This window comes from Scyliorhinus torazame, chromosome 1, assembly GCF_047496885.1.
Source record: "Scyliorhinus torazame isolate Kashiwa2021f chromosome 1, sScyTor2.1, whole genome shotgun sequence".
Classification (NCBI taxonomy): domain Eukaryota; kingdom Metazoa; phylum Chordata; class Chondrichthyes; order Carcharhiniformes; family Scyliorhinidae; genus Scyliorhinus; species Scyliorhinus torazame.
In genome coordinates, this window is record NC_092707.1 from 420,327,066 (window position 1) to 420,346,410 (window position 19,345).

At 54.3% G+C, this 19,345-nt stretch overlaps 1 protein-coding gene across 1 annotated transcript in view; it reads right to left on the reverse strand.

Moving 5' to 3' along the window:
• The window catches only part of LOC140428672 (adenylate cyclase type 8-like), a 377,241-nt gene that overhangs the window by 89,777 nt on the left and 268,119 nt on the right, over nt 1-19,345 (reverse strand). The window contains exons 10-12 of the mRNA XM_072515387.1: nt 12,918-13,119; nt 7,616-7,717; nt 5,868-6,034 (exon numbers count right to left, since the gene is read on the reverse strand). Coding sequence (XP_072371488.1) covers nt 5,868-6,034; nt 7,616-7,717; nt 12,918-13,119 — 471 coding nt within the window. The remainder of the gene's footprint in view (nt 1-5,867; nt 6,035-7,615; nt 7,718-12,917; nt 13,120-19,345) is intronic.

Sequence of the window (19,345 nt, forward strand, 5' to 3'; positions counted from 1 at the left end):
CTGTGCAGCACCTTAAACTGTGTGAGGCTGAGCCTCGCGCACAAAGAGGAAGAGTTCACCCTCCCCAGGGCATATGCCCACGTCCCTTCCTCAATTTCCTCTCCCAACTCCTCCTTCCACTTACCTTTCAACTCCACCACCGAGGCCTCCTCCTCCTCCTGCATCACCTGGTAAGTTTCTAAGATTTTCCCCACTCCCACCCACCCCCCCCGAGAGCACCCTGTCCTGTACTGTGTGTGGCCGTAGCCGCGGGAATTCCACCACCTGCCGCCTGGCAAACGCCCTTACCTGTAAGTACCTGAAGGTGTTCCCCGGGGGGAGCCCGTACTTCTCCTCCAGCTCACCCAAGCTCGCGAACTTCCCGTCCACAAACAGGTCCCCCAACTTTCGTATCCCTGCCCTGTGCCACCCCAAAAACACTCCATCTGTTCTTCCTGGGGCGAACCGGTGGTTCCCCGTATTGGGGTCCAAGCCGAGGCCCCAACATCCCCCCTATGCCGCATCCACTGCCCTCAAATTTTGAGGGCCGCCACCACCACCGGGCTCGTGGTATACCTCCTTGGAGGGAGTGGCAGCGGCGCCGTTGCCAGCGCCCCCAGACTCGTACGCACACAAGACGCTGTCTCCAGCCTCTTACATGAAAGTCCCCTCCCCCTCCGTCACCCACTTGGGCACCATCGTCGCATTGGCGGCCCAGTAGTACCCACAGAGGTTGGGCAGCGCCAGTCCCCCCCCTATCTCTACTCTGCTCCAGGAACACCCTTCTCACCCTCGGAGTCCCTCGCGCCCACACAAACCCCATTATACTCCTGTTAACCCGCCTGAAAAAAGCCTTCGGGATAAACACGGGGAGGCGCTGGAACAGGAACAAAAACCTTGGGAGCACCGTCATTTTGATTGACTGCACCCTACCCGCCAGGGACAGCGGCAACACGTCCCACCTCTTGAACTCCTCCTCCATTTGCTCCACCAGCCTTGTAAAGTTAAGCCTATGCAGGGCCCCCCAGCTCGTGGCCACCTGGACCCCCAAATATCTGAAGCCCCTCTCCGCCCTTTTTAGTGGGAGCTCGCCAATCCCCCTCTCCTGGTCCCCTGGATGAACTACGAACAGCTCGCTCTTCCCCATGTTGAGCTTGTACCCCGAAAAGTCCCCGAATTCCCTAAGCATCCTCATTACCTCTGGCATTCCTCCCACCGGGTCCGCCACATACAGCAGCAGGTCGTCCGCATAAAGCGACACCTTGTGCTCCTCCCCACCCCGCACCAACCCCCTCCAGTTCCTCGACTCTCTCAGTGCCATAGCCAGGGGTTCAATCGCCAGTGCGAAGAGCAGGGGGGACAGGGGACACCCCTGTCTCAACCCTCGGTGCAACCGAAAGTACTCGGACCTCCTCCTGTTTGTGGCTACACTCGCCATCGGGACCTCATACAACAGCCTAACCCATCTGACAAACCCCTCCCCAAACCCGAACCTCTTCAGCACCTCCCACAAGTATCCCCACTCTACCCTATCGAAGGCTTTCTCAGCGTCCATCGCCACCACTATCTCCGCCTCCCCCTCCCTCGCCGGCATCATGATAACATTCAAAAGCCTCCGCAAATTCGGCCTGGAGGCTGCACCTCTTCCTCAACAATCCTTCCTCGGGCACCTCCGCATACCTCCTGTCTACCCTCACCATCTCCCCCACCAGCCTCTCCCTCTCCCCCCGCTCCCTCCGCTCCCTGTGGGCCCTGATGGAGATCAGCTCTCCCCTCACCACCGCCTTCAGTGCCTCCCATACCATCCCCAGTCGGACCTCCCCATTGTCGTTGGTCTCCAAGTTCCTCTCTATACTTCCTCGGACCCGCTCGCTCACCTCCTCGTCCGCCAACAGCCCCACCTCCAAGCGCCACAGCGGTGGCGTGGTCCGAAATGGCTATTGCCGAATACTCGGTATCCTCTACTCTCGCTATCAGCGCCCTACTCAAAATGAAAAAGTCGATTCGAGAATAAGCCTTATGGACATGTGAGAAGAATGAAAATTCCCTCGCCCCCGGCCTTGCAAATCTCCAAGGGTCCACCCCTCCCATCTGGTCCATAAACCCCCTCAACACTCTAGCTGCCGCCGGCTTCCTACCCGTCCTAGACCTGGAGCGATCCAGTGCTGGATCCAGCACCGTGTTAAAGTCACCCCCCCATTATCAGGCCCCCCACTTCCAAGTCTGGGATCTGACCCAACATACGCCGCATAAAACCCGCATCGTCCCAGTTCGGAGCAAACACATTGACCAGTACCACCCTCTCTCCCTGCAGCTTACCACTTACCATTACGTACCTACCGCCATTATCTGCCACAATGCTCGACGCCTCGAATAACACCTTCTTTCCCACCAAGATCGCCACCCCCCGATTTTTGGCATCCAGCCCCGAGTGAAACACCTGACCTACCCACCCTTTCCTCAGTCTTACCTGGTCTGCCACCTTCAGGTGTCTCTCCTGGAGCATAACCACATCCGCCTTGAGACCCTTCAGGTGCGCGAACACGTGGGCCCGCTTAACCGGCCCATTCAGTCACCTTACATTCCAGGTTATCAGCCGGATCAGGGGGCTACCCGCCCCCCTCCCCCGCCGACTAGCCATAACCCCTCCTCGGCCAGCCACGCGCCCGCATCCCACACCCGGCCCGTTCCCCACGGCGGCATACCCCTGTCTCAACCCCCCCCACTCGCTCCAGCTCCTCCTTGACCATAGCATCAGCAACTCGATCACCCCCCCCCCCCACCTAGGACCCATCCTAGCTGATTTACTCCCCCCATTGCACTTCCGCAAGTCAGCTGACTCCTGCTGACCCCGGCCACTCCCGCCTCTCCTTCGACTCCTCCCATTGTGTGGCACACCCTCCTCTCCCGTCCCCATCCATAGGCTCTCCCCCTCCCCCTTCCGTTCTAAGCGCGGGAAACAACCCTCGCTTCCCCCCCCCCCCCCCCCGGCCCCCCCCCCCCCCCCCCCCCAGTCCTCAGCGCGGGAAAAAGCCCGCGCTTTCCACCTGCCCGGCCCCGCCACCTCTGATGCAGCTCCTTTTACAGGCCCGGTCCCCTCACCCCCGACTCGGGCCTCCCCCTCCACCGCGGGGCCCCATCTCACCGCCGTCCACCCCCCCTGTTCCGTTTATACCTACCCCCCTCCAAGAGCCCCCCCGACCAACCCAACCAAAACAGTGCCCAACCCACCCCATCCACCCAAACCGACCTGGAAGAGATAAACACAGAGAAAAAGAAATCCGGAGCAATGCAAAGGCCTCCCCCCCTCGAAAATAAATAAACATAACATATCCACCGCAGTCCGCAATCGCCCATCCCGACCCTCAATCTGTGTCCAACTTCTCGGCCTGAACAAAGGCCCACGCCTCCTCCGGAGACTCAAAATAATGGTGCCGGTCCTTGTAGGTGACCCACAGTCGCGCCGGCTGCAACATGCCAAACTTCACCCCCTTCCTGTGCAGCACCGCCTTCGTCCGGTTGTACCCGGCCCTCCTCTTCGCCACCTCCGCACTCCAGTCCTGGTATATCCGAACCTCCGCGTTCTCCTACCTGCTGCTCCTCTCCTTCTTGGCCCACCTGAGCTCACACTCCCGATCGACGAACCGATGGAACCGCACCAGCACCGCCCACGGAGGCTCGTTAGCCTTGGGCCCCCCCGCCAGCACTCTATGGGCCCCTTCCAGCTCCAGGGGCCCCTGGAAGGACCCGCTCCCATCAGCGAGTTTAACATGGTGACCACATAGGCCCCCATGTCCGGCCCCTCCAGAACCTCCGAGAGGCCCAGAATCCGCAGATTCTTCCGCCTCGACCGATTCTCCATCTCCTCGAACCGCTCCTGCCATTTCTTGTGGAGCGCCTCGTGCGCCTCCACCTTTACCGCCAGGCCCAAGATCTCGTCCTCATTGTCGGAGACCTTTTGTCGAGCCTCGCGGATCGCCACCCCCTGGGTCGTCTGTGCCTCCAGCAGCTTATCAATAGACGCCTTCATCGGCTCTCGCAGGTCCGTTTTAATCTCTCTGAAGCAGCGCTGGATACCCTCCTGCTGCTCCTCCGCCCACTGCATCCACGCTGCCTGGTCTCCGCCCGCCGCCATTTTGTTCTTCTTCCCTTGCATCTTCTTCGGGTCCACCACCACCTTTTTTGTCGCCCCGCTCCTAGTTGAAGCCATATACTGACGGGGAGCTATTATAAACACCTTCCCACACCGGGAAACGTCGAAAAAGGTCCGTTGGGGGCCAGAAAAAAGCCCTCACGTCCGTTTTTGCGGGAGCCGCTGAATGTGCGACTTAGCTCCGCATAGCCGCAACCGGAAGTCCGATCCCTCTGTATGTTAATATTCCTAAGGATTCTGCCATTTACAGTATAATTCATACCTAGATTTGATCCTCCAAATTGCATCACCTCGCATTTGTCCGGATTAAACTCCCACCTGGCATTTCTGTGCCCAAGTCTCCAATCTATCTATATCCTGTTGTGTCCTCTGACAATCCTCGGCACGATCAGCAACTCCACCAATCTTCGTGTCATCCGCAAACTTATTAATCGGACCATAACTTAATTACTTAATAATAATCTTTATTGTCACAAGTAGGCTTACATTAACACTGCGATGAAGTTACTGTGAAAATCCCCTAGTCGCCACATTCCAGCGCCTGTTCGGGTACACTGAGGGAGAATTCAGAATGTCCAATCCACCTAACAGCACGTCTTTCGGGACTTGTGGGAGGAAACCGGAGCACCCGGAGGAAACCCACGCAGACACGGGGAGAACGTGCAGACTCTGCACAGACAGTGACCCAGCGGGGAATCGAACCTGGGGCCCTGGAGCTGTAAGCAACAGGGCTAGCCACTTCCCCCGCTTCTCTCTATCTCACAGGCAGTAATTGATGGTAAAACATTGAAAATATTCAAGAGGCAGCTGGATATAGCCCTTGGGGAGAATGGGATCAAAGGCTATGGGGGGAAAGCAGGATTGGGCTATTGAGTTGGATGGTCAGGCATGATGGTGATGAATGACGGAGCAGCTCGAAGGGCCAAAAGGCCTCCTCCTGCTCATATCTTCTATGTATCTATGTTTTCTATAACCAAGCCAGTTCTGTATCCATCTAGCCAGCCCACCCCGAATCCCATGTGATTTTAGTTTTTGTAACAGTCTGCCATGTGGAACCTTGTCAAGCACCTTACTAAAGTCCATATAAACTACATCCGCTGCCCTTCCCTCATCAATTTTCTTTGTCACCTCTTCAAAAAACTCAATCAAGTTGGTGCGACATGACCTTCCCCGTACAAAACCATGCTGCCTGTCACTAACTAGTCCACTTTCCTCCAAATGTGCATATACCCTGTCCCTCAGCATCTTTTCCAAAAGCTTCCCCACCTCTGATGTCAGGCTCACCGGCCTATAACTTGCTGGATTATTCCTGCTTCCTTTCTTAAACAAGGGAACAACATTGGCTGTTCTCCAGTCCTCTGGAACCTCGCCTGTGGTCAAAGAGGATGTGAAGATATCTGTTAAGACCACAGCTATTTCTCCCCTTGCCTCCCACAGTAACTGGGATAGATTCCACCTGGCCCCGGGGACTTGTCCACCTTAATGCAATTTAGGATACTCAACACTTCCTCCTTTGACATATTGCCGTTCTTAAGAGCGTTCCACACAGCTATCCCCTTTTCATCCCACATGTGACCTCTTAACGTTCCCATTTCTTATCTCGACTCAAACTGATTCCACATCTTTCTGTTCTGGCCCAGTGGAGCACAGTGTACAGTTTGGGAATTCAAACAACAGGAAGGAGGTTTCAGAGGGATCAAAGTGCTGATTTGGGGGCAATTTCTGATCCGATTACCCTGGCAAATCTTCCTTCATCTGCGAATCCAAGTATTTGAAACTGATGTGGGAGATGTAGGAGTACGTGGAAACGATTAAAGTGACAGATAACAGCTTCAGGATCGAATGTAGATGCAGAAAGACCGCACAGCTGACCATTGATGTTACCCCACTCAGGACGAAATACTGGGAAAAGACAAAATGGTTGGATTAGAGCAACTTCACACATTTCTACCTCCTGTATTCACATCATTATTCATCTTCTTAGAAATGTTGGACTGTGGTTCCAGAAGCATTGTCTAGTTTACCAGTGACCAATTAACTGATAGTGGACTCCAGTGATTCGAGGAGAAGGCCTTTTTCCCCTTTCCAAAGCAACAAGAGGTAGGAGTAAGCATCTTCATCCCTGCACTCCCCACATTCCAAATGCAGATTAATACACATTCTAAGCCAAACCAAGTCTCGAAACAGTAAGACCACACAGACCATGATAACAAAGGATATTCATAACCACGGGTGACTGAGTCTCTGCCCTCTCATTCTCCATCCCTCCGTCATTGGAGGGAGTTCCTCCCAGTCTACTCTGTAAAATTACCTAAATGAATGAAACTGCTGCGGCAGCATTAAGTAAGATTAAAAGCTGACTGACCACCTGACCTTGCGCTGGCCGCAGGAGACACACGCTGCCTAGTTGACCCTGCAAAGTCCTCCTCGCCAATAATTTGGTTTTGTGCCAAGATTTAGAGAGCTGCCCAAAGATTAATGAAGAAACACCGCCTGCAGGAATCCTCCAAAGTCACACACATTACTTTCCACTGCAACCAGCCACAATGCCCATATCGGCAGATTCTCTCCAGGAGCCACTTCACTCTTCCTGCCCTCCTCCTAAAGATCTTTCTCTGCCGATGTCTTCAGTCTGACCCCTGGCAAAACAAATATTTCCCCTTCTTTCTCATTTTTCCCTCCTTCGGCATCATCATCTGAAGCTACAATATTACTCTCCAGACGTGCGCTGACAAAATCCAGCTCTTACCTCAGCACCATGTCTCTCAACCCGCGTCTCGATGTGATCAGGCCGCCTACCCAACATCCATTTATACATCAGCAGAAACCTCCTCCAATTAAATACGAGGATGACCGAAGCCATTGTTTCTGACCCCTTTTCAAACTGACCTCTGGCTTCACCTGTCTCCCTGGCAACAGTCAGGTGAAGTCCGTTCAGAACCTTGATGTTACATTTGATCTTGAGATACGATTTTGACGTCATCTTGGCTCCTGCTCAAGCAATGACTTGACTTTAATGTTCTGAACTTTGTTTTCAAATCGCTCCATGGCCTCGCTCCTCCCTCTCTCTGAAATCTCTCCAACCCCTCGACCCTGACAGATATCTGTTCTCCTCTGATTCTGGCCGCTTCGGCATTTCCAATTTTAATCCCTCCACCGTTCGTGCCTGTCTCACAAGCTCTTGAATCCCTTTCCTGGGTCTCTCTCACTCTGATCTCACTTTCCTCCTCGAAGACCCTTTTAAAACCGATCTCTCTGACCCAATATTTCCTTACTTGGCTCCTGCACAGTGCCTTGTGCTGTTTCATGGTGTGGAGGGGTGATATAAATACAATATCTAAGACCTAGCAAGCAGGGTTATTTAAACATGAAATGTTTCTTATCTTAGCTGTTCCCAATAGCCTAATGTGACCCCTCAATCAACGGACCTCAGTAAACAGAAATAAATGATGAGACAATTGTGGAAACCGATATCCAACATACCTCAGTCTGGTTGCAGATACTTGTTGACCACACACCAGGAAGATCCCACGTTGTGAAGTTAAACTTTAAACTTGCAAATAGATTCAAATCAGGACACCAAATCTGAGGAGAAATTACACAAGTCAGAATCAGCAATGAGCAGGAGAATTTATAACAATGCATGGATGTTATTCGACCCATCTGTATTAAAACAATTCAGAATCAAATCCCACTGTGCCTTTCCCCATAACCCTGGTTCAATCCCACTGTTCCACACTCTCTCCATAGTCCCGAATCAATCCCAAACAAATCTCCTCCGGTCCAACTCTCTCCCCTGGTTATTAACCCCATTGCTAAGGGAAAAGGTTCCTTCCTATCCACCCTATCGATTTATCCCTCATAATCTCACACATCTCAATCAGGTTCCTCCTCAGCCTCTCTGCTCCAGGGGAAACAACCCCAGCCTATCCAATCTCTGTTGGTAGCTGAGACGCTCCAGCCCAGGCACCATCCTGGGGAATCTCCTCCGCACCCTCTCCAGAGCAATCACTTCCTTTCTATAGTGTGGTGACCAGAACTACACACAGTACTCCAGCTGGGGACTGACCAGCGTTTTATACAGCTCCAGCATAATCTTCCTGTTCCTTGTACTCTGTGCCTTGACTAATAAAGTCACATATTCTTAACCTGCCCGCTGTCTTCAGGAATCTAAGGACATGCACCCCAAGGTCCCTCTGATCCTCTGTACTTTCTCGAGTCCTACCATCTTGTCAGTCCTCCAAAAGTGCATCACTTCACACGTTTCAGGGTTAAATTCCATTTGCCATTGTTCTGCCCATTTAACCAGCCCGTCTGTATCGTTCCACCTCTCCCATAGCCCTCTGCCAATCCCAAATTAATCCCACTGACCCACTCTCGCCCACTCACCCGGTGTCAATCATTACTTGTTCACTCCATTTCTTGATGGTTACATATCCTGCTAAAAGATGCAAATGTGACTGATGAAGATTGAACAACACTAACTACCTGGGGTAATAGGAAGGAGTAGCAAGCCCAGAGAACCATGGATGGCCAGACACATTCAGGATACGATAAGTAGGAAAAGAGAGGCTTTTAACAAGTATAAGGGGAGCAAATCTGCAGAGGCATTAGTGGAGTACAGGCCGTGCAGGATGGAGTTTAAGAAAGCATTAAGGAGAGCAATATGAGAAAGCTTTGGCTGGTAAAAGTAGAGAAGATCCCAAGATATTCTGTAAGTATATCAATGGGAAGAGGAAAACCAGAAAAACAGTAGGCCCATTCGGGACCATGGGGGGAATCTGTGGGTGGAGCCAGAGGGCATTGTTGAGCAAATATTTCACAGTTGTCTTCACCCACGAGAATGAGGAGATATTTATGGAAATCGGGGAGAGAGATTGAGCAAGTTGTCATAGGGTGGGCTTAAAATGGACAAACCTCCAGGTCCGGATGAATTGTGTCCCAGGATGCTGTGGGAGGCGAGGGAGGAGATTGCCGAGGCCCTGACCCAAATTTTTAATTCCTCTCTGGCCACGGGAGGTGCCAGAGGACTGGAGAATAGCTAATGTGATCCCACTATATTAGAAAAGTTGTAGAGATAAGCCAGGTAAGGACAGAGCAGTGTGTCTCCCGTCAACGATTTAATAATCTTTATTGTCACAAGTAGGCTTACATTAACACTGCAATGAAGTTACTGTGAAAGCCCATAGTCACCACATTCCGGCGCCTGTTCGGGTACACAGAGGGAGAATTCAGAATGTCCAATTCACCAACAGCACGTCTTTCGGGACTTGTGGGAGGAAACCGGAGCACCCGGAGGAAACCCACGCAGACACGGGGAGAACGTGCAGACTCCGCACAGACAGTGACACAAGCTGGGAATTGAATCTGGGACCCTGGCGCTGTGAAGCAACAGTGCTAACCACTGTGCTACCGTGGTTGGGAAACTACTGGAGAAGATTGTGAAGGAGAGAATCTATCTCCACTTGGAGAGGCAAAGTTTGATCAGGAATAGTCAGCATGGCTTTGTGGTGGGGGGGGGGGGCGGCGGCAGTGGCTGGCACTGCTGCCTCATGGCGCTGAGGACCCAGGTTCGATCCCGGTCAGGGTCACTCTGTCTGTGTGGAGTTTGCCCATTTTTCTTTATTCGTTCATGGGACACGGCCGTCGCTGGCTGTACCAGCATTTATTGCCCACCCCTAATTGCTCTTTAGGGGCAGGTAAGAGCCACCACATTGAAAATGAAAATGAAAATCACTTATTGTCACAAGTATGTTTCAATGAAGTTACTGTGAAAAGCCCCTAGTCGCCACATTCCGGCGCCTGTTCGGGGAGGCTGGTACGGGAATTGAACCCGTGCTGCTGGCCTGCCTTGGTCTGCTTTCAAAGTCAGCGATTTAGCCCAGTGTGCTAAACCAGCCCCACTGCTGTGGGTCTGGAGTCACATGTAGGCCACACTAGGTAAGGACGGCAGATTTCCTCCCCTAAAGGACATGAGTGAACCCGATGGTTTTTTCCGACAATCGACAATGGTATCATGGTCATCGTTAGACTTTTTAATTCCAGATATTTTATTGAGTTTAAATTCCATCACCTGCCGTGTCCCCAGGTCATTACCCTGGGTTTCTGGATCACTAGACCAGTGACAATACCACTATGCCACCCCCTCCCCTCTGTCACCGCCTCTCTGTGTGTGCGTGCGTCTCACCCCCACAACCAAAAGATGTGCAGGTTAGCTGAATTGCCCCTTAATTGGAAAACAATAAATGGGTAGTCAAAATTAATTTTTTTTAAATGGCTTTGTCAGAGAGAGGTCATGCCGAACAAATTTAATTGAATTTTCTGACCAGGAGTGTAGATGAGGGTAGTGCAGTTGATGTAGTTTACATAGATTTCAGCAAAGCCTTTGACAAGGTCCCACATGGGAGACTTATTGAGAAGATAAATTCACAGGATGATTTGATCAAGTGGTTGTGGGGTTGAGGGTCTTGGTGGGGTGGAGTGGCATGCAGGGGAGTGGTATGGGGGCACTCTTACGGCCGGTGTCACTCTACGCAACCATGGGCCATGATGGTTGATCAGAGGGGTGGTCAGCACCATGGCTGCCTTGCAGACCGTGGGAATGGTGGTCTGTTCCCGGACACCCCGGGGTGGGGGTGGGGGGTTCAGCCCAGCCCCATCCCCATCATCCCCATCACCACCGACACCCCCCCCCCACTGTTCCCCCCTGCCCTGGCAGATGCCCCCCCCCCCCCCCCACCTCCCTGGAATGAAACTGAAGTATCTGCCTCCTGTGGTCACAAGATGGAATCCCTTTCTATTGATGAAGGCGCCAGGGTGTCCCACATTCCTGCTGTCAATGGTTGCCTGGATCCTGCAATAACAGCGAAACCTCTGGCTCACTCTGCCTGGCCGCATGTGCCAATCCAGAAGTGAGTGAAGGTGCTGATCCTTCGGAACAGAGTGTCAGTGGTCAGCTCGATACAGCCGTGGGCAGAGTGTCAGTGGTCAGCTAGATACAGCTGTGGGCAGAGTGTCAGTGGTCAGCGAGATACAGCCGTGGGCAGAGTGTCAGTGGTCAGCTAGATACAGCTGTGGGCAGAGTGTCAGTGGTCAGCGAGATACAGCCGTGGGCAGAGTGTCAGTGGTCAGCGAGATACAGCCGTGGGCAGAGTGTCAGTGGTCAGCGAGATACAGCTGTGGGCAGAGTGTCAGTGGTCAGCTCGATACAGCTGTGGGCAGAGTGTCAGTGGTCAGCGAGATACAGCCGTGGGCAGAGTGTCAGTGGTCAGCGAGATACAGCTGTGGGCAGAGTGTCAGTGGTCAGCGAGATACAGCCGTGGGCAGAGTGTCAGTGGTCAGCTAGATACAGCTGTGGGCAGAGTGTCAGTGGTCAGCGAGATACAGCCGTGGGCAGAGTGTCAGTGGTCAGCGAGATACAGCCGTGGGCAGAGTGTCAGTGGTCAGCGAGATACAGCTGTGGGCAGAGTGTCAGTGGTCAGCTCGATACAGCTGTGGGCAGAGTGTCAGTGGTCAGCGAGATACAGCCGTGGGCAGAGTGTCAGTGGTCAGCGAGATACAGCCGTGGGCAGAGTGTCAGTGGTCAGCTAGATACAGCTGTGGGCAGAGTGTCAGTGGTCAGCGAGATACAGCCGTGGGCAGAGTGTCAGTGGTCAGCGAGATACAGCCGTGGGCAGAGTGTCAGTGGTCAGCGAGATACAGCTGTGGGCAGAGTGTCAGTGGTCAGCTCGATACAGCTGTGGGCAGAGTGTCAGTGGTCAGCGAGATACAGCTGTGGGCAGAGTGTCAGTGGTCAGCGAGATACAGCCGTGGGCAGAGTGTCAGTGGTCAGCGAGATACAGCCGTGGGCAGAGTGTCAGTGGTCAGCGAGATACAGCCGTGGGCAGAGTGTCAGTGGTCAGCTAGATACAGCCGTGGGCAGAGTGTCAGTGGTCAGCGAGATACAGCCGTGGGCAGAGTGTCAGTGGTCAGCGAGATACAGCCGTGGGCAGAGTGTCAGTGGTCAGCGAGATACAGCCGTGGGCAGAGTGTCAGTGGTCAGCGAGATACAGCCGTGGGCAGTCGATCGTGAGAAACCATGCAGGCTTCCCACCCTCTCCGGGAATGAAACTGAGGTGTAAAGGTTTCGAACCACTGAACCTTAAGAGCCAGTGGCATAGGATGGCCACAGACACAGTCAGTGACGAGCTCGACACCAAGCAGGTCAGAGGTGACCATCAGCCTGGGGAGGTTGGGCCTTCTTCAGCACCGATCCTCAGGCATGCCCAGGTATCAGAAGCTCTTGTAGGCGAGAGGATAATGGTGCCTTATCCAGTCCCTTCGGTGCTGCACTTCCTGCTGACCCTGCACCCGTTCAGGCTGTGCCTCCTGATCCACGGGACCCACTCTTCCTCCTCTTCCTTCTGCCTCTCTCCACCATTTCTGAAGTGCTCCCTTCTGTAGGCAATCCCCTACTTCTTTTTGAAAACGTGACGTGCAAAGGAATGAGGAGATCCTCGACAAATGCAGAAAAATCAAAAGAGTTCTCCAGAACACCAAGAAATGACAGAAACTATCGGTGAACCAACTCATATCAAAATTCCCACCCATTCATTTGACCGGGATCCTATTGCAAGGCACCGCAATGACATTGGGGCACCCTCCCCCCCCACCATGCCCCATTTAGTGAAGGGACAGTTCCACCATGTGGTTAGTCCAGGGGTGTAAACCCAGGCCTTAGCTCCATTCAGTATAACTCAGCCAGCAATATATTGTGAAGCACTGTACCAAAATCTCAGAGTCTCACCATGTCATATAAAGATGAGATGAAGTTGAGCGAGATGGATAGAAGCATGAGGATGGCCCTGGCGCTGTATGACTGTTGGACCCAGCCACACAGTTCGTGCCAGCACCTTGGGAAACAGCTGAACCCCTCGGCCCAGATGCACAGCATGAGCACGATGTAAATCGCCATCATGGCGACGAAGTGGCCCATCCTCATTATCTCTCTGTGGGTAGAAAACACAGCGGTGAATTTGTGAAAGCCATCTCCTCAACAATTCACACACAGCGAGGTAGAGAGACTCTTGTTAGGGGGCTGAGTGAGACAGCCAGCCCCGCGCACTGTAAACCCCCACAGTAGCAGTCTGCTGAATGATTAATCTCTGTGGTGTTGGGAGGAGTGAATAACTCAGCACGGCCGCTATCATCTCAGGTTCAAATTTGTTCTTGTCATGTGAGAGTACCTTTAAGAAATGGGTGTTTGTCAGTGATGTCAGAGAGTGGGTGGAGCTGGGCTGTCTGTCAGCTTTTTACTTTCGTTTTAGGCTGTTTGCTGCCGGGCGGGTTCTAGTTTCGTTTTCAGAACTGGATAGCTGCAGTGACAGCCAGAAGGGGTATGAGTCTCTCTCTCTCTAATCTAAAGACTGTAAATCGATACTTTGGTGATTTAAAACTAATAATAGTAATAAAACTAATAGGAGTGACTTTAACCCGATGTGCTTCTGTTAAAAGTTTTTTTTAAAGTCTTATGGATGTTAAAAGGACAGCTTAAGGGTTACTTAGTGTTGTATTCTTTGGGGGGTGTATTTGAATTGATGGTTGCAAAGATGTTCACTGTATGTTTTAAAAAGGTTAACTGGAGTTCATAGAATAAACATTGTTTTGTGGGTCAGGTGAACTCCATGATAAACTTTGGGGTTCTCTAAACCCTGGCCCATAACATTCTGAAGTCCTCCTGTTAACGGTCACGGAGTTCAATATTGAACCCCCAAAATCAAATATTGGTCAAGAGTCACACTTCCATTTTAGTTCAAAGGTTGATTAGGAAATGTGTGTTCAAAGACCAGGACAATCCTTTGGAATCCCAGGCCACTAATCCCAAGTAAGAAACCAGAGGATCCCCAAAGCGGAACATTTCAGCACCTCACCTTGCTGCCTCAGATATCATCCACATTCCCAGCTGACCTCCACTGCCTCCCACAAACTCCACTTCCTAAATTCTGCATCTGTCTCCACCTTGGACACTATCTGAACAATAAAGCTTCCGTATTGATCCAGAAAGGACCTCAAGAACTCAAATTTTCCAATTTCTTTCTCAGTAACTATATAAACCTGTCCCCATCCCAATCCCATCCCATTCCCATCCCATTCCACCCACTCCCATTCCTGTCCCCATCCACCTCCTATCATTGTCCCCATTTCATTCCCATCCCACTCCCAGCCCTGTCCCCATCCCACTCCCATCACTGTCCCCATCCCACTCCCATCCCTGTCCCCATCCCACTCCCATCACTGTCCCCATCCCATTCCCATCTCTGTCCCCATCCCATTCCCATCCTTGTCCCCATCCCACTCCCAAACCTGTCCCCATCCCACTCACATCACTGTCCCCATTCCATTCCCATCCCTGTCCCCATCACACTCCCATTACTGTCCCCTTCCCACTTCCATCCCTGTCCCCATCCCACACCCATCCCTGTCCCCATCCCATTCCCATCCCTGTCCCCATCTCACTCCCATCACTGTCCCCATCCCATTCCCATCACTGTCCCCATCCCATTCCCATCCCTGTTCCCATCCCACTTCCATCACTGTCCCCTTCCCACTCCCATCTCTGTCGCCATCCCATTCCCATCACTGTCCCCATCCCTGTTCCCATCCCACTTCCATTCTTGTCCCCATCCCACTCCCATCCCTGTCGCCATCCCAGTCCCATCACTGTCCCCATCCCATTCCCATCCCTGTTCCCATCCCACTTCCATCACTGTCCCCTTCCCACTCCCATCACTGTCCCCATCCCATTCCCATCCCTGTCCCCATCCCACTCCCATCACTGACCCCATCCAATTCCCATCCCTGTCCCATCCCGCTCCCATCCCTGTCCCCATCCCATTCCCATCACTGTCCCCATCCCATTCCCATCACTGTCCCCATCCCACTCCCATCCCTGTCCCCATCCCACTCCCATCACTGTCCCCATCCCATTCCCATCACTGTCCCCATCCCATTCCCATCACTGTCCCCATCCCACTCCCATCCCTGTCCCCATCCCACTCCCATCACTGTCCCCATCCCATTCCCATCACTGTCCCCATCTCACTCCCATCCCTGTCCCCATCCCACTCCCATCACTGTCCCCATCCCATTCCCATCACTGTCCCCATCCCACTCCCATCCCTGTCCCCATCCCACTCCCATCCCTGTCCCCATCCCATTCCCATCCCTCTCCCCATCCAATTCCCATCACTGTCCCCATCCCACTCCCATTCCTGTCCCCATCCCACTCCCATCCCTGTCCCCATCCCACTCCCATCCCTGTCCCCATCCCACTCCCATCCCTGTCCCCATCCCATTCCCATCCCTCTCCCCATCCAATTCCCATCACTGTCCCCATCCCATTCCCATCACTGTCCCCATCCCACTCCCATCCCTGTCCCCATCCCACTCCCATCCCTGTCCCCATCCCATTCCCATCCCTCTCCCCATCCAATTCCCATCACTGTCCCCATCCCACTCCCATCCCTGTCCCCATCCCACTCCCATCCCTGTCCCCATCCCATTCCCATCCCTCTCCCCATCCCACTCCCATCCCTGTCCCCATCCCACTCCCATTCCTGTCCCCATCCCACTCCCATCCCTGTCCCCATCTCACTCCCCTCACTATCCCCATCCCACTCCCATCACTGTCCCTATCCCACTCGCATCCCTGTCCCCATCCCAGTCCCATCCCAGTCCCCATCCCACTTCCATCCTTGTCCCCATCCCACTCCCAAACCTGTCCCCATCCCACTCCCATCACTGTCCCCATCCCATTCCCATCACTGTCCCCATCCCATTCCCATCCCTGTTCCCATCCCACTTCCATCACTGTCCCCTTCCCACTCCCATCCCTCTCCCCATCCAATTCCCATCACTGTCCCCATCCCACTCCCATTCGTGTCCCCATCCCACTCCCAGCCCTGTCCCCATCCCATTCCCATCCCTGTCCCCATCTCACTCCCATCCATGTCCCCATCCCACTCCCATCACTGTCCCCAGCCCACTCCCATCACTGTCCCCACCCCACTCCCATCCCTGTCCCCATCCCACTCCCATCACTGTCCCCATCCCACTCCCATCCCTGTCCCCATCCCACTCCCATCCCAGTCCCCATCCCACTTCCATCCTTGTCCCCATCCCACTCCCAAACCTGTCCCCATCCCACTCCCATCACTGTCCCCATTCCATTCCCATCCCTGTCCCCATCTCACTCCCATCACTGTCCCCATCCCACTCACATCCCTGTTCCCATCCCACTCCCATCCCTGTCCCCATCCCACTCCCAAACCTGTCCCCATCCCACTTCCATCACTGTCCCCTTCCCATTCCCATCACTGTCCCCATCCCTGTTCCCATCCCACTACCATCCTTGTCCCCATCCCACTCCCATCCCTGTCGCCATCCCAGTCCCATCACTGTCCCCATCCCATTCCCATCACTGTCCCCTTCCATTCCCATTCCTGTCCCCATCCCACTCCCATCACTGTCCCCATCCCTGTTCCCATCCCTGTCGCCATCGCATTCCCATCACTGTCCCCATCCCTGTTCCCATCCCACTACCATCCTTGTCCCCATCCCACTCCCATCCCTGTCCCCATCCCATTCTCATCACTGTCACCACCCCACTCCCATCCCTGTCCCCATCCCACTTCCATCCTTGTCCCAATCCCACTCCCAAACCTGTCCCCATCCCACTTCCATCACTGTCCCCTTCCCACTCCCATCCCTGTCCCCATCCCACTCCCATCCCTGTCCCCATCCCATTCCCATCCCTCGACCCATCCAATTCCCGTCACTGTCCCCATCTCACTCCCCTCACTATCCCACTCCCATCACTGTCCCCATCCCACTCCCATCCCTGTCCCCATCCCACTTCCATCCTTGTCCCCATCCCACTCCCAAACCTGTCCCCATCCCACTCGCATCACTGTTCCCATCCCTCTCCCATCACTGTCCCCATCCCACTCCCATCCCTGTCCCCATCCCACTCCCATTCCTGTCCCCACCCCACTCCCATTGCTGTCCCCATCCCATTCCCATCCCTCTCCCCATCCAATTCCCATCACTGTCCCCATCCCACTCCCATTCCTGTCCCCATCCCATTCGCATTCCTGTCCCCATCCCACTCCCATCACTGTCCCCATCTCACTCCCCTCACTATCCCACTCCCATCACTGTCCCCATCCCACTCCCATTCCTGTCCCCATCCCATTCCCATTCCTGTCCCCATCCCACTCCCATCACTGTCCCCATCCCACTCGCATCCCTGTCCCCATCCCAGTCCCATCCCACTACTATCCCTGTCCCCTTCCATTCCCATTCCTGTCCCCATCCCACTCCCATCACTGTCCCCATTCCACTCGCACCCCTGTCCCCATCCCAGTCCCATCCCTGTCCCCATCCCACTCCTATCCCTGTCCCCATCCCACTCCCATCACTGTCCCCATCCCATTCCCATCACTGTCCCCATTCCATTCCCATCCCTGTTCCCATCCCACTCCCATCCCTGTCCCCATCCCACTTCCATCCTTGTCACCATCCCACTCCCAAACCTGTCCCCATCCCACTTCCATCACTGTCCCCTTCCCACTCCCATCCTTGTCCCCATCCCACTCCCATCACTGTCCCCATCCCACTCCCATCCCTGTCCCCATCCCACTCCCATCACTGTCCCCATCCCACTCCCATCCCTGTCCCCATCCCACTCCCATCCCTGTCCCCATCCCACTCCCATCCCTGTCCCCATCCCACTCCCATCCCTGTCCCCATCCCATTCCCGTCCCTCGACCCATCCAATTCCCGTCACTGTCCCCATCCCACTCCCAAACCTGTCCCCATCCCACTCCCATCACTGTCCCAATTCCATTCCCATCCCTGTCCCCATCTCACTCCCACCACTGTCCCCATCCCACTCCCATCCCTGTTCCCATCCCACTCCCATCCCTGTCCCCATCCCACTTCCATCCTTGTCCCCATCCCACTCCCAAACCTGTCCCCATCCCACTCCCATCACTGTCCCCATCCCACTCCCATCCCTGTCCCCAGCCCACTCCCATCCCTGTCCCCATCCCACTCCCATTCCTGTCCCCACCCCACTCCCATCCCTGTCCCCATCCCATTCCCATCCCTCTCCCCATCCAATTCCCATCACTGTCCCCATCCCACTCCCATCACTGTCCCCATCTCACTCCCCTCACTATCCCCATCCCACTCCCATCACTGTCCCCATCCCACATCCATTCCTGTCCCCATCCCACATCCATTCCTGTCCCCATCCCATTCCCATTCCTGTCCCCATCCCACACCCATCACTGTCCCCATCCCACTCGCATCCCTGTCCCCATCCCAGTCCCATCCCTGTCCCCATCCCACTTCCATCCTTGTCCCCATCCCACTCCCAAACCTGTCCCCATACCACTCCCATCACTGTCCCCATCCCACTCCCATCCCTGTCCCCATCCCACTCCCATCCCTGTCCCCATCCCACTCCCATTCCTGTCCCCACCCCACTCCCATTGCTGTCCCCATCCCATTCCCATCCCTCTCCCCATCCAATTCCCATCACTGTCCCCATCCCACTCCCATTCCTGTCCCCATCCCATTCGCATTCCTGTCCCCATCCCACTCCCATCACTGTCCCCATCTCACTCCCCTCACTATCCCACTCCCATCACTGTCCCCATCCCACATCCATTCCTGTCCCCATCCCATTCCCATTCCTGTCCCCATCCCACTCCCATCACTGTCCCCATCCCACTCCCATTCCTGTCCCCATCCCATTCGCATTCCTGTCCCCATCCCACTCCCATCACTGTCCCCATCTCACTCCCCTCACTATCCCACTCCCATCACTGTCCCCATCCCACATCCATTCCTGTCCCCATCCCATTCCCATCCCTCGACCCATCCAATTCCCGTCACTGTCCCCATCTCACTCCCCTCACTATCCCACTCCCATCACTGTCCCCATCCCACTCCCATCCCTGTCCCCATCCCACTTCCATCCTTGTCCCCATCCCACTCCCAAACCTGTCCCCATCCCACTCGCATCACTGTTCCCATCCCTCTCCCATCACTGTCTCCATCCCACTCCCATCCCTGTCCCCATCCCACTCCCATTCCTGTCCCCACCCCACTCCCATTGCTGTCCCCATCCCATTCCCATCCCTCTCCCCATCCAATTCCCATCAGTGT